This window comes from Papio anubis, chromosome 5 (assembly GCF_008728515.1).
Source record: "Papio anubis isolate 15944 chromosome 5, Panubis1.0, whole genome shotgun sequence".
Classification (NCBI taxonomy): Eukaryota; Metazoa; Chordata; class Mammalia; order Primates; family Cercopithecidae; genus Papio; species Papio anubis.
Window position 1 is genome coordinate 64326457 of NC_044980.1, and position 13535 is coordinate 64339991.

General features: G+C 44.3%; 1 protein-coding gene across 11 annotated transcripts in view; it reads left to right on the top strand.

Annotated features, from left to right (window-relative positions):
- Positions 1-13535, top strand: part of NAIP (NLR family apoptosis inhibitory protein) — a 49146-nt gene that overhangs the window by 5486 nt on the left and 30125 nt on the right. For 7 of the 11 annotated variants that reach the window (XM_003899777.5, XM_021939427.2, XM_021939426.2 and 4 more), the window contains exons 2-6: positions 2728-3298; positions 4581-4680; positions 10319-10400; positions 11983-12034; positions 12306-12425. In XM_003899777.5, the coding sequence (XP_003899826.3) occupies positions 2731-3298; positions 4581-4680; positions 10319-10400; positions 11983-12034; positions 12306-12425 (922 nt within the window). In that variant the 5' untranslated portion in view covers positions 2728-2730. Of the gene's footprint in view, positions 1-2727; positions 3299-4580; positions 4681-10318; positions 10401-11503; positions 11544-11982; positions 12035-12305; positions 12426-13535 lie in introns of those variants that run through there. The other 4 variants (XM_021939432.2, XM_021939434.2, XM_031666206.1 and 1 more) reach the window with 4 other exon arrangements.

Genomic DNA, 13535 nt, shown 5'->3' on the forward strand with positions numbered 1-13535 from the left:
AGGGATTTCATAAAATGAACAGCGTGTGGCATAATCGTGGCTTACTGTAACCTTGAATTCTTGGGCTCAAGTGATCCTCCTACCTCTGCTCCTCAAGTAGCTGTGCCACCACATCTGGCTAATTTTTGAAATTTTTTGTAGAGACAAGGGTCTCACTAAGTTGCCTAAACTGGCCTCAAACTCCTAGCCACAAACAATCCTCCCACCTTGGACTCCCAAAATGCTGGGATTACAGGTGTGAGCCACCACATCGGGCCACTTACTTTCTATTTGATTCCTATTTCAGAAGAAAATCGTAACCAATTTGCATTTGTGTGAAAAGGCCACCAATGTACATTTAAGGTGCTCCCACAGGACATTTAAATTCTCTTGCTTATTGCTGCAACGTAATGAGGAACAACTTAGATTTGATTTCACTGGAAAATAATGTATCTTTTTTTTTTTTTTTTTGAGATGGAGTCTTACTCTGTTGCCCAGGCTGGAGTGTAATGGCAAGATATCGGCTCACTGCAACCTCCGCCTCCTGGGTTCAAGTGATTCTCTCGCCTCAGCCTCCCAAGTAGCTGGGATTACAGGCACCCACCATCATGCCCGGCTAATTTTTTATATTTTTGTAGAGGCAGGGTTTCACCATGTTGGCCAGGCTGGTCTTGAACTCCTGACCTCAGGTGATCTGCCCACCTCGGCCTCCCAAAGTGCTGGGATTATGGGCATAAGCCACTGCACCTGGCTAATACTATGTCTTATTATATTGATGATATAATGTTAATCTCTCAATCCAAATATCCAGCTAAGACTGAATTGGAAGTGCTTGTTAATCATGTAACTACCAGGGAGGGGCTGATTACCTGGCTAAAATGCAAGGCTTAGTATAAATGGTAAAATTCTTAGAAATTACTTGGGCTAGGCTGGATGTGGTGGCTCATGCCTGTAATCCCAGTGTGGGAGCCGAAGTGCCACTGCACTTCAGCCTGGGCGACAAGAACAAGAGTGGGAGGCCAAGGCAGGCGGATCACTTGAGGTCAGGAGTTGGAGACCGGCCTGGCCAACATGGTGAAACCCTGTCTCTACTAAAAATACAGAAATTAGCCGGGTTTGGTGGCATCTGTCTGAAATCCCAGCTACTCAGGAGGCTGAGGCAGGAGAATTGCTTGAACCCGGGAGTCAGAGGTTGCAGTGAGTCAAGATCTCGCCACTGCACTCCAGCCTGGGTGATACAGTGAGACTCTGTCTCAAAAAAAAAAAAAAAAAAAGAAAGAAATTACTTGGGCTAGAGCCACTAGAAACATTCCCAAACATCCAAAATTAAGTTGCTAGCTACAAGACAGAGGAAAAAGGCACAAAAATTGGTTCAATTTCTTAGTTCCTGGAGAAATCACCTACCACATTTGGGAATTTTATCAACCCTTATTCTCAAAGTTAAGACGGAATGGGGAGCTAATTTATATGGAGCTTTGAAAAATGAACAAATGGCAGACTCTTTGGGAACTTCGAAGAGATTCCTTTGGGGCCATAGCACCTCAGTGTTCAAATGATGTTAGCAGTGTCGGCAACCGACTCATGCTCATGGAGCTTCTTACCAAACCTGTGACTGCCCCTCAGGGATGGTCATGGGGATTTGGGACTAGAAAGTTACCTGAGGCTTCCGGCAGGTATATGTCCTCTGAAAAACAGTCATTGGCCTGTTACTGGGCTTTAATGGACTGCTTCTATAATGGAAGGACATAAAATTATTTTGAGATCTGAAAACCCAGGACAGAGAACATTCTGGGCGAGAACCAGGACTCTGACAATATGAAGGACTTCATTTCACCATTCTCCAGAGCAATTTGGTGACATATATAAAAATCTTGAAAAATATACATATGACTTGACTCGAATTCTCTTGAAACTTTGTTGTGAGGAAAAAATAATGACTGGAAAAACACTTTTTGTTATAGGATACTCAGTTATCCTATAACATTTGTTTATACAGAGAAAAATGCCTGAATGTCTTAAATGAGGAGATTCATGAAGCCATTAAGGAGTAATTTGCAGATATGTATTTATTAATGTGATATTATATATATACACATACACACAGAATATATATATATAGAGAGATTACATATATATGCATATATATAAAGAGACACATGTAGAGAGATGGGATCTTGCTGTGTTCCCCAGGCTGGTCAAACTCCTGGCCTTAAGCAGTCCTCCCACCTTGGCCTCCCAAAGCACTGGAATTACAGGCATGAGCCATCTCCCCTGGCTATAATTATAGTGGGACATCTGCAGCTTTGGCACAGAGCACTGGGACTTCAAACTGAACACAAAATAATGATTTTTAAAAACTGAGTAATTTGATCAAATCATTGCTGCCAGGCTATCCAATTTTGTGTATGTTTTTCTTTAATGTAAATGGTAAGTATATGCTCGTGTTACCACATTGTGTCCATAGCTAATGTCTGGAAAGCTTCGTGAATGGAGGCAGATTGGTGTCTGTCCTGTTGGTTGCTAGATCCCCAGTGCCTAGCACAGTACCTGATATATAGGAAGTGCTTAGTAAATAGTTGTTGATTAAGTAGACGAATACTGATGTTTCATAATTTTCCCAACAATTTCTCTTTTGCGTTGAAATTTCAGGCATTCCTTTAATTCCTGGTTTCTTCAGAAACAGTGGGAAATGCTCTTCTAAGAAAAATCTTACTCTAAGGGATCAACCTGCTTTATTTCCCTTTTCAGAAAATGGCCACCCAGCAGGAAGCCTCTGATGAGAGGATCTCCCAGTTTGATTACGATTTTCTGCCAGAGCTGTCTGCTCTTCTGGGCATAGATGCAGTTCAGTTGGCAAAGGAAATGGAAGAAGATCAGCAGAAAGTGCAGGCAACAATGCGGAAAGGCTACAACTCTCAAATGCGCAGTGAAGCAAAAAGGTTAAAGACTTTTGTGACCTATGAACCGTACAGCTCATGGACACCGCAGGAGATGGCGGCCGCTGGGTTTTACTTCACTGGCGTAAAAGCTGGGGTTCAGTGCTTCTGCTGTAGCCTCATCCTCTTTGGTGCCAGCCTCAGGAGACTCCCCATAGAAGACCACAAGAAGTTTCATCCAGACTGTGGGTTCCTGCTGAACAAGGATGTTGGTAACATTGCCAAGTACGACATAAGGGTGAAGAATCTGAGGAGCAGGCTGAGAGGAGGTAAAATGAGGTACCAAGAAGAGGAGGCTAGACTTGGATCCTTCAGGAACTGGCCATTTTACGCCCAAGGGATATCCCCACGTGTGCTCTCAGAGGCTGGTTTTGTCTTTACAGGTACCTTGAAATTATTCTCTGAGGTGTTTCTCTGGCGTTTTAAGTTTAGGTTTCATTTTTCAATTACTTTTGCAATATTTGGCTAAACTTTCTTCCCTGGTTAAATGTGTTATATTAGGTATAAGGTCTAGTTTATCAAAATTCAACGTCAATATTTTTATTTTTGCTCATTTTATATTTAGTACAGCCTGTGTTAATTTGCCAAATATACATAAAATAAGAAAGTTACTTCTCCTTAAACTTGGACCTTAGAAAATACTGGCTGTATTCTTAAGGCCCTGAAAAGATTAAATAACTCATGTGGTCATCCTGATATCAGTCTCCTCACCCATCCTCCCTCTACTGCTCTTACAAGATCTTTCTTTGATTCTTCTCATTGCTGCAGTATTGGAGGGTTTTGTTTGTTTGTCCTAGCCCTGCCCTGGGGGTTATGATACGTAAATGAGAATTCTTTTTTTTTTTTTTTTTTTTGAGACTGAGTCTGGCTCTGTCGCCCAGGCTGGAGTGCGGTGGCCGGATCTCAGCTCACTGCAAGCTCCGCCTCCCGGGTTCACGCCATTCTCCTGCCTCAGCCTCCCGAGTAGCTGGGACCACAGGCGCCCGCCGCTTCGCCCGGCTAGTTTTTTGTATTTTTTAGTAGAGACGGCGTTTCACCTTGTTAGCCAGGATGGTCTCGATCTCCTGACCTCGTGATCCGCCCGTCTCGGCCTCCCAAAGTGCTGGGATTACAGGCTTGAGCCACCGCGCCCGGCCGAGAATTCTTACAATAACAATGATCATTTACTGAGTACTGTACCTACTTTATGCTAGGCATAGAGTGAGTACTAATTCTTATCCAATGAATTTACCTCTTTCTCTCCCATTTCACAGCTGAGTTCATGGAGGCTCAGAGAGTTTACGAAACATGCCTGTGTTTCTACCGAAATGTCATGGCAAAGCTAAAACATAGGTTTTCTAATTGCACATTACTTCAGCTGGTCCTGGTGTTAGTCGGCTTCCCTATCACTTTGACCCTGAGAGCTCAAAGAGCAACATACCAGCTCTGGGAGGCAGCTGGGGAAGGATATTGAGTTACACAGCTTAGGGTTCTGTACCTGGAGTGCGGCCGTGGTGGAGGGGCCCATTTCGGGGGGTGGGACTGTGGATGGAGACTCAGGCCAATAAGATCGGGAGTGCACAGACACGCTGGAGCATGTCTTGCTCCTGCACAAAACAATCAACTCTGTGTACATACCCTCTGGTGCCACTGCCAGGCAATCTAAATATTTTCCTTCATATATAGGTAAACAGGACACGGTACAGTGTTTTTCCTGTGGTGGATGTTTAGGAAATTGGGAAGAAGGAGATGATCCTTGGAAGGAACATGCCAAATGGTTCCCCAAGTAAGTAGATAATTTTTGCTTCAATTTTTCTTTCTTTCTTTTTTTTGAGACAGAGTCTTGTTCTGCCACCCAGGCTGGAGTATAGTGGCATGACTTCAGCTCGCTGCAACTTCTGCCTCCCAGGTTCAAGTGATTCTCCTGCCTCAGCCTTCTGAGTAGCTGGGATTATAGGTGCGCACCACCAAGATAGGCTAATTTTTGTATTTTTAGCCCCTTAAGATTTTTAATTTGTAGATTTCCTCTTTATCCATCTCTTTTTTCTTGTCGCTTATTTGTTAAAGAAGCCATGTAATCTGTCCTGTAAAATTCCGTCTACTCTAGATTTAGCAAATGTGTTCCTCTGGCATCACCTAACATGTTCCTCTACCTTCTGCATTTCCAGGAACCTGACACTTGGATCTAGCAGTCTGGTCAGACTCAGACTCTATTTTCTTTCTCCCTTCCTTCCTTCCTTCCTTCCTTCCTTCCTTCCTTCCTTCCTTCCCTCCCTCCCTCTCTTTCTTTCTCCCTTTCTCTCTCCCTCTCTCCTTCCTTCCTTCCTTCCCTCTCTTTCTTTCTCTCTTTCTCTCTCTCTCTCTCCTTCCTTCCTTCCTTCCCTCCTTCCTTCCCTCCCTCCCTCCCTCCCTCCCTCCCTCCTTCCCTCCTTCCTTCCTTCCTTCCTTCCTTCCTTCCTTCCTTCCTTCCTTCCTTCCTTCTTTCCTTCCTTCCTTCTCTTTCTTCCTCTCTCTCTCTCTCTTTCTCTCTTTCTTTCTTTCGACAGTCTCACTCTGTTGCCCAGGCTTGAGTGCAGCAGTACCATCTTGGCTCACTGCAACCTCTACCTCCTGGGTTCAAGTGATTCTCCTTCCTTACCCACCCAGGTCTGGGATTACAGGTGCATGCCGCCACACCTGGCTAATTTTTGTATTTTTAGTAGAGATGGGTTTTCTCCATATTGGTGAGGCTGGTCTCAAACTCCTGACCTCAGGCAGTCCACCTGCCTTGGCCTCCCAAAGTGCTGGGATTATAGGCATGAGCCACTGTGCCTAGCCTCAGATTCTATTTTCTTTAACAAATATTTGTCACACATCTACTACATGCAAAGTTGTTGGTTGGATGCTAAATTAACCACAAACCTGGGCACAGTTATTTACATTTATAAGTCATCTTGCACATGGACAGCCATGCCCACAAAAGTGAATGGAGGCCTAGCACGGTGGCTCATGCCTGTAATCCCAGCACTTTGGGAGGCCAAGGCATGTGGATCATTTGAGGTCAGTAGTTTGAGACCAGCCTGGCCAACATGGTAAAACCCTGTCTCTATTAAAAATACAAAAATTGGCCAGGCGTGGTGGCAGGCATCTGTAATCCTAGCTACTTGGGAGGCTGAGGCAGGAGAACTGCTTGAGCCCGGGAGGCAGAGGTTGCAGTGAGCTGAGATCGCACCACTGCACTCCAGCCTGGTCAACAGAGCAAGACTCCATCTCAAAAAAAAAAAATGGTTGGGCACTGTGGCTCATGCCTGTGATCCCAGCACTTTAGGAGGCCAAGGCAGGCAAATCACTTGAGGCTAGGAGTTCAAGTGCTGAACTCTTCTCTCCCCTCTCTCCTCTCCCATCTCCCCTCTCCCCTGGCCAACATGGTGAAACCCCATCTCTACTAAAAATACAAAAATTAGCTGAGCGTGGTGGTGCGTGCCTGTAGTCCTAGCTACTTGGGAGGCTGAGGCAGGAAATTGCTTGAACCCGGGAGGCAGAGGTTGCAGTGAGCTGAGATCACACCACTGCGCTGCAGCCTGGGCAACAGAGTGAGACTCCATCTCAAAAGAAAAAAAAGGGAATGGATATCTTTGATATGTTTTGATATGTTATGTGGGAAAGCAATATGCACAATAAGTGCAGTGTGAGACTTTGAAAATGTTTAAGACCACTAAACTGTACATGGAGTTGTTTGAAAATACATAGAAAAACTTATGAAAATATATAAACCAAACTGTAGATACTTCTGGATCTGGATTTGTCAGGGGGTGAAGTAGTGACAGATTTTCACATTTATTTTGTTCATTGCTGTCTTGTTTAAATTTTTGGAAACAAGTATATATTACTTTTGCAGTTGAAAAGAAAGTGAGGAGATTAGGAGGGAGGAAGTAAACAAGGGAGGAGAGGGGAAAGAGAGGCAGGAAGAGGAGAAAGTTAGACAAGCAGATGAGATGGTTATAGGGACGAATGAAGCTAGAATTTTGAAATCATTTGATAGTCACTCTGGCTCCTTGACGAATCAAAACAGCCCCCCAGGCAGTCCTTGTCCGAGCTGACAGTGCGCCATTTATGCGTATGTAACAGTGAACAGCAGCCCTGGCTGAAGCACAAGCCACTGCTCGTGGGCACCTGTCTCAGCTCGGACCTCAGCTCAGGCTTCACTTAGCCTCAGGGTCACTGTGTTTAGTGTCGCTGGGTTATACACTGGACAAGTGCCAGTGGCACCATTCACACATTATCACATTATCATGTGACTAGCACCTACTAGAGCCACACATCCTGTCTGGAGGGTCCTTCATGTGCCTTCTCTAACATAGGACGGAGGGTAAGGTAATAAGTACAGGGAGGGGAGACAGCAGTCCAGCAACCACTCCTAGAGCAGGAAGGAGCTCAGGCTGTCAAACAAGGGCAGGGGGTAGTGCAGAGGCTTAGGAGATAGAGCCAGGCTTGAATCTGCGGCTACCTGACTACCAGACCCTAGACAAGGGACTGACCTTGTCTGAATCTCATATGTAAAATGCAGTGTCAACCTAAAAAAAAAAAAAATTAGAGAAAGATATCCCCAAATATGTCAAATTTATTCAGGAATAAGAAAAGAGGGTTATGATTTGGAATGCACTATGGTAAACCCCAGGCACGTGCAGTGAGGGTAAAGGGAAGTTTTCTTGGCAAAAGGGAGAAGTTCACATAAGCTCCTTAGAAACAGAGTTCATAGCAGTGCATGGTAGCTCATATGGGTAATCACAGCTATGTGGGAGGCTGAGGCGGGAGGGTCGTTGGAGGCCAGGAGTTTGAGAACGGCCTGGGCAATATGACAAGGCTCCAGTTTCTTGAGAGAGAGAGAAGAGAGGGGAGAGGGGAGAGGGGAGAGGCGAGAGGGGCAAAGAGAATTCCTTGGTTCTGAAGGCTCAAAGCCAGAGTTGTTGTGTGTTCATTGGTGGAGATGCCATTCCTGGGCAGGTGTTCTTTTGAGAGCATCTCATCTCATCTTATCTTATCTGAATTGCTGCAGTCCTAAAGAATGTGCAGTGATAAACCTTGTCATAGAAATATGTGCATACATGCAAGCAATGCAAAGCAGGAGATGTGTGACAGGCGTGAAGGGATTTTTATGGGATTCTTAGAAAGTCTTTGGAACCGTTCCTATCTTGGACATGTAAACCTGAACCCCATTCCGTCGCGCCTTCCCAGCCCTATTTTGTGTGGGTCTGACAAAAGTGATTTCATCTTGGTATCTGCAACTTCCACAGCAGATAATAATATACAGCTTGTCTGGTGGCTGTAAGGATGAGAAAAAAAGTATATGGATCAAATGCTTTGTAAAAATTACCATGTATAATGTGAGGATGACTGATGACCAACTGTTTTGCCTTTCATTTGTTTGTCATCATAAGCATATGGTCAGTCAATAAAATTTAAGAGCTGGAATTAGAGCAAGAATCCCCAAGTTTCTTGCTGGTTACTCTGTTTTTAGCTTTTTGGGCTTTAATTTGTTGCTTCTTTTATAAACTCTCAACAAAATGAGTATACCCTAACACTTTTTAAAATGTGGCACTCCATAAATGTAAGCTGATTTTATGGTAATTTTTTGAGGTACTGAGTTCCTCCTCAATCCATATAAATCATGAGAACAGGGAACCACCCCGTGCATTGTGTACCATATGGATTATGTGCAGACTTAGGGCAATCTTTGGAAAGATTTTTACACCTGAAAACTGGGGACCCTGGCTGCCTATCACATAGAATCGTGACCCTGGGGAAATATACAGATCATCTGATGGCATCCATGTTCTCCTGTGATTTATTTAAGAGAATGATGGCAAGGTTGGTCACACCCCACTGGTGGAAGAGCGGGGACTAATGCTCCAGCCTTTGGGTTCACAACCCATTCTTTGCTACAGCACCATAGAAAGAAAACTGAAATTTGAATTAGAGGGATTTTTTTTTTTTTTTGAGACAGAGTCTCGCTCTGTCGCCCAGGCTAGAGTGTAGTGGTGCAATCATGACTCACTGCAAACTCTGCTTCCCAGGTTCAAGTGATCCTCCTGCCTCAGCCTCTCAAGTAGCTGGGATTACAGGTGGCTGCCACCATGCCTGGCTAATTTTTGTATTTTTAGTAGAGATGGGCTTTCACCATGTTGACCAGGCTGGTCTCGAACTCCTGGCCTCAAGCAATCCACCTGCCTCAGCCTCCAAAAGTGCTGGGATTACAGGCATGATCCCCCATGCCCAGCTGAATTGGAGGAATTTTTAAAAGTTAATTTTAAAACTGCTTCTCTTTTATGGGAAATGAATGTGTTTTTAAAATGGTATTCAATATGCTCTTTTTTAAAAAAATCAAAAATTATAAATTAACATCCATTACTTTTTCTTTTCTTTTTTTTTTTTTTTTGAGACAGAGTCTTGCTCTGTTGCCCAGGCTAGCATGCAGGGGCGTGATTTCGGCTCACTGTAACCTCCACCTCCCAGGTTCAAGCGATTCTCCTGCCTCAGCCTCCTGAGTAGCTGGGATTACAGGCACCTGCCACCACAGCCAGCTAATCTTTGTACTTTTAGTAGAAACAGGGTTTCATCATCTTGGCCAGGCTGGTCTCGAACTCCTGATCTCGTGATCCACCTGCCTCAGCCTCCCGAAGTGCTGGGATTCCAGGTGTGAGCCATCATGCCTGGTGCCTAATATACATTACTTTCTAATGCATGGTAATTTTTTGTTTGGTAGATAAATATATTATTGTTATTTTTAAAAGATTTTTTGTATTTATTTTTGAGACTGGGTCTCAGTCTGTTGCCCAGGCGGGAGTGCAGCAGCCTGATCGTGGCTCAGTGCAGCCTCTACCTCCCCAGGCTCAGGTGATCCTCCCTGCTCAGCCTCCCGAGTATCTGGTACAACAGAGGTGTGGCACCATGCCCGGCTAATTTTTGTATTTTTTGTAGAGATGGGGTTTCGCCATGTTGCCCAGGCTAGTGTTGAACTCCTGGATTTGAGCCACTGCATCTGGCCTATTATTTTAAATGTAGTTCTCTTTACTGCCAGTAGCTTTCATATAACCCCAGGTACTAGATTTAGTCACCACTGCTTAATTCCAAAAATCAAAAGCTCCATCCTATATTTACTGTAAATCAGTCTCTTTGATTGTATTGTATATTTTATTTCAAGAAAAAAGTTAATCTGAAGATTTAATTTTAAATAACTACATATGTTGTCACTAATAGAAATAAAAAATAATTATATGAGAATAATGGTAATTCTCCTCAGTAAGTTTTATGGTAAATTTTTGGGCAATTTTATTGAAGTATAATAAAATTCAACAATTCAGTACGTTTTTATAAATGTTCATCGTGATATAGGACAGCTCTATCACAGTATTGGGGTAAATTTTAATTATATTCATTAATTACAGATGTGAATTTCTTCAAAGTAAGAAATCCTCAGAGGAAATTGCCCAGTATATTCAAAGCTACAAGGGATTTGTTGACATAACGGTAATGTAGAACAGCAATTTTTTTCTCAAGTCTTTGGATTACCTACAAATGTCTGACTCTGAAGGGCGTAGGCATTCTTTTTATGTCATGGGTTTTATTTATTTCTTCCTTTCTCCTTTCATTCCCCTGGCTCCCATCTTCAAAGTGAAACAATATCACATTCACTTGCTGACCTAGAGCCTTTTTCTTTTTCCAGAGCTGGCTTCTGATGGGCTCTGCTTGCCTTCCTGATAGTCTTCCCCTCTATGAATGAATCCACTTGTCCCAGCTTCCCTCTGCTGCCCCATCTGCACGCTTGCTATGATCTCCTGACCTATGCGCTGTCACCCACAGTGGGCCGCAGAGCTGGCTCTTCCCAACTGGCTAACTATCCTGTATCAGTACCAATTTCCTAGTGGAGAGTGATGGGAAATTGAATCCAAACTGGCTTAAATAAAAATGAGAATGTATTGATTAACATGACTCAGAAGACCAGAACTCTAGAGAGAACATGGCCTGACAGTGGGGGAAGAGAGGTGTTTCCCCAAAAAGAAATTGGGTGCAGCTTTCCCAGAAGAGTCAGTTGCTCAATATATAATACCCTGATGAATTTAGATACCATTCTATGTCTCTTACTTCCTCATTCGTCAAAGTACATCTGTGATATCTAAATGCAAGTCTGTTTTCAAGGTCAGTTTCTGGAAACAGTGACCCTGAGAAGGCTTCCTACTGAGTAGGCATAAACATTCACAGCTTGCATGCATGCGTGTGTGTGTGTGTGTGTGTGTTTGCTTGCTTGCACTGCACAAAAACAATTGCAACATCAACAGAAATCAAAATTAAAGGGATAATTCTCCTACGACCCTGCCATTCCAGCCAATGAAACTCTTCATTCTGGGGAAAAGTTCCTTCAGTTCTTGTTCACAGATAGGTATATACTTCATAAGTCGAACAATCAGGCCAGGCGCAGTAGCTCACGCCTGTAATCCCAGCACTTTGGGAGGCCGAGTTGGGCAGATCTCTTGAGATCAGGTGTTCGAGACCAACCTCAAGACTTCCAACATGGGCCGGGCGCGATGGCTCACACCTGTAATCCCAGCACTTTGGGAGGCCAAGATGGACAGATCACGAGGTCAGGAGATCGAGACCATCCTGGCTAACATGGTGAAACCCCATCTCTACTAAAAATACAAAAAATTAGCCGGGTGTGGTGGCGGGCGCCTGTAGTCCCAGCCACTCGGGAGGCTGAGGCAGGGGAATGGTGTGAATCCGGGAGGCGGAGCTTGCAGTGAGCCAAGGTCACGCCACTGCAGTCCAGCCTGGGCGACAGAGCAAGACTCTGTCTCAAAAAAAAAAAAAAAAAACTTCAACATGGTGTCTGTCTCTACTAAAAATACAAAAAAAAAAAAAATTAGCTGGGTGTGGTGGCACATGCCTGTACTACTCGGGAGGTTGAGGCAGGGGAATCACCTGAACCCAGGAGGCGGAGGTTGCAGTGAGACGAGAATGTGCCACTGCACTTCAGCCTGGGCAACAGAGTGCGACTCTGCCTAAAAAAAAAAAAAAAAAAAAAGACAACAACTTGAATTTTAATTTCCCTCAGGCAGAACATTTTGTGAATTCCTGGGTCCAGAGAGAATTACCTATGGCATCAGGTAAAACCTCAAACATTTTCCAAAGGCTTTGGTTGTTTATTTCTTCTTTTGATTTTTTTGTCCCTATCTCTTTTTGTCTTTTTTCCCCCATTTGTTCTGAAGCACACTCTAGACATCATTCCATCTGTAACTGTGAAGGGACAACTTGAACATTGATACTTGCAATATCAAAGCCTACTGGTCTCTTTAATTTGTGCCGCAGCAATAGAGACATAGAAAAAAAAAAAAAAGACTAAAGCCTGCTGGTCTCACCCTGTGCTTTTTATTCAAGCTTATTGCAATGACAGCATCTTTGCTTACGAAGAACTACGGCTGGACTCTTTTAAGGACTGGCCCTGGGAGTCAGCTGTGGGAGCTGCAGCACTGGCCAAAGCAGGTCTTTTCTACACAGGTGAGTCAGTAGGTTGTGACCACTTGCTTGCTTAACCTTTAATTCCCACATACACTTGATGCTCCTGGGCTTGCATTTAGCTACACTCAGCAATCTCCACTAGCTTCAGCATTTCTTTTTCTTTTCTTTTCTTTTTGCCTTGGAGACAGAGTCTCGCTCCGTTGCTGGAGTGCCGTGGCACAATCTCGGCTCACTGCAACCTCTGCCTCCCAGGTTCAAGTGATTCTCCTGCCTCAGCCTCTGGAGTAGCTGGAACCACAGGCGTGTGCCACCATACCCAGCTACTTTTTTGTATTTTTAGTAGAGACGGGGTTTCACTGTACTAGTCAGAATGGTCTCGATCTCCTGATCTCGTGATCCGCCCACCTTGGCCTCCCAATGCTGGGATTACGGGCGTGAGCCACCACGCCAGGCCTCGCTTCAGCATTTCTTATAGATTCTTTTTCTTTTCTTTCTATTTTTAGAAACATGGTCACCCAGGCTAGAGGGCAGTGGTGAGATCATGGCTCACTGCAGCCTCAACCTCCTGGGCTCAAGCAATCCTCCTGCCTTGGCCTCCCAAAATGCTGGGATTACATGTGTGAGCCACTGCACCTGACACAGATCCCTTTTCTTTCCTGCATCATAAATCCTCTCCGAGTTTTCTATTCCTCCCTTAGGTGGTAAACCTTCACATTTGAAACCTTAAGGTATGGACTAACAATGAATACAAGTATTCTATTTGTGATCATCATCGTGTCTTTTCTTTCTACACGTTACTCTCCTCACCTCTTGTTCCCTGACAAGGTGCTCCTAGAAACTGTCACAGGACACTTCTGCTTATATTTCTTTAATCAGAACTTAATTGGATGGGCCAGGTATGGTGGCTCACACCTGTAATCCCAGCACTTTGGGAGGCCGAGGTGGGTGGATCACCTGAGGTCAGGAGTTCGAGACCAGCCTGGCCAATATGGTGAAACTCCGTCTCTACTAAAAATACAAAGAATTAGCCAGACATGGTGGTGGGCGCCTGTAATCCCAGCCACTTGGGAGGCTGAGGCAGGAGAATCATTTGAACCTGGGAGATGGAGGTTGCAGTGAGTTGAGATCATGCCATTGCACTCCAGCCTG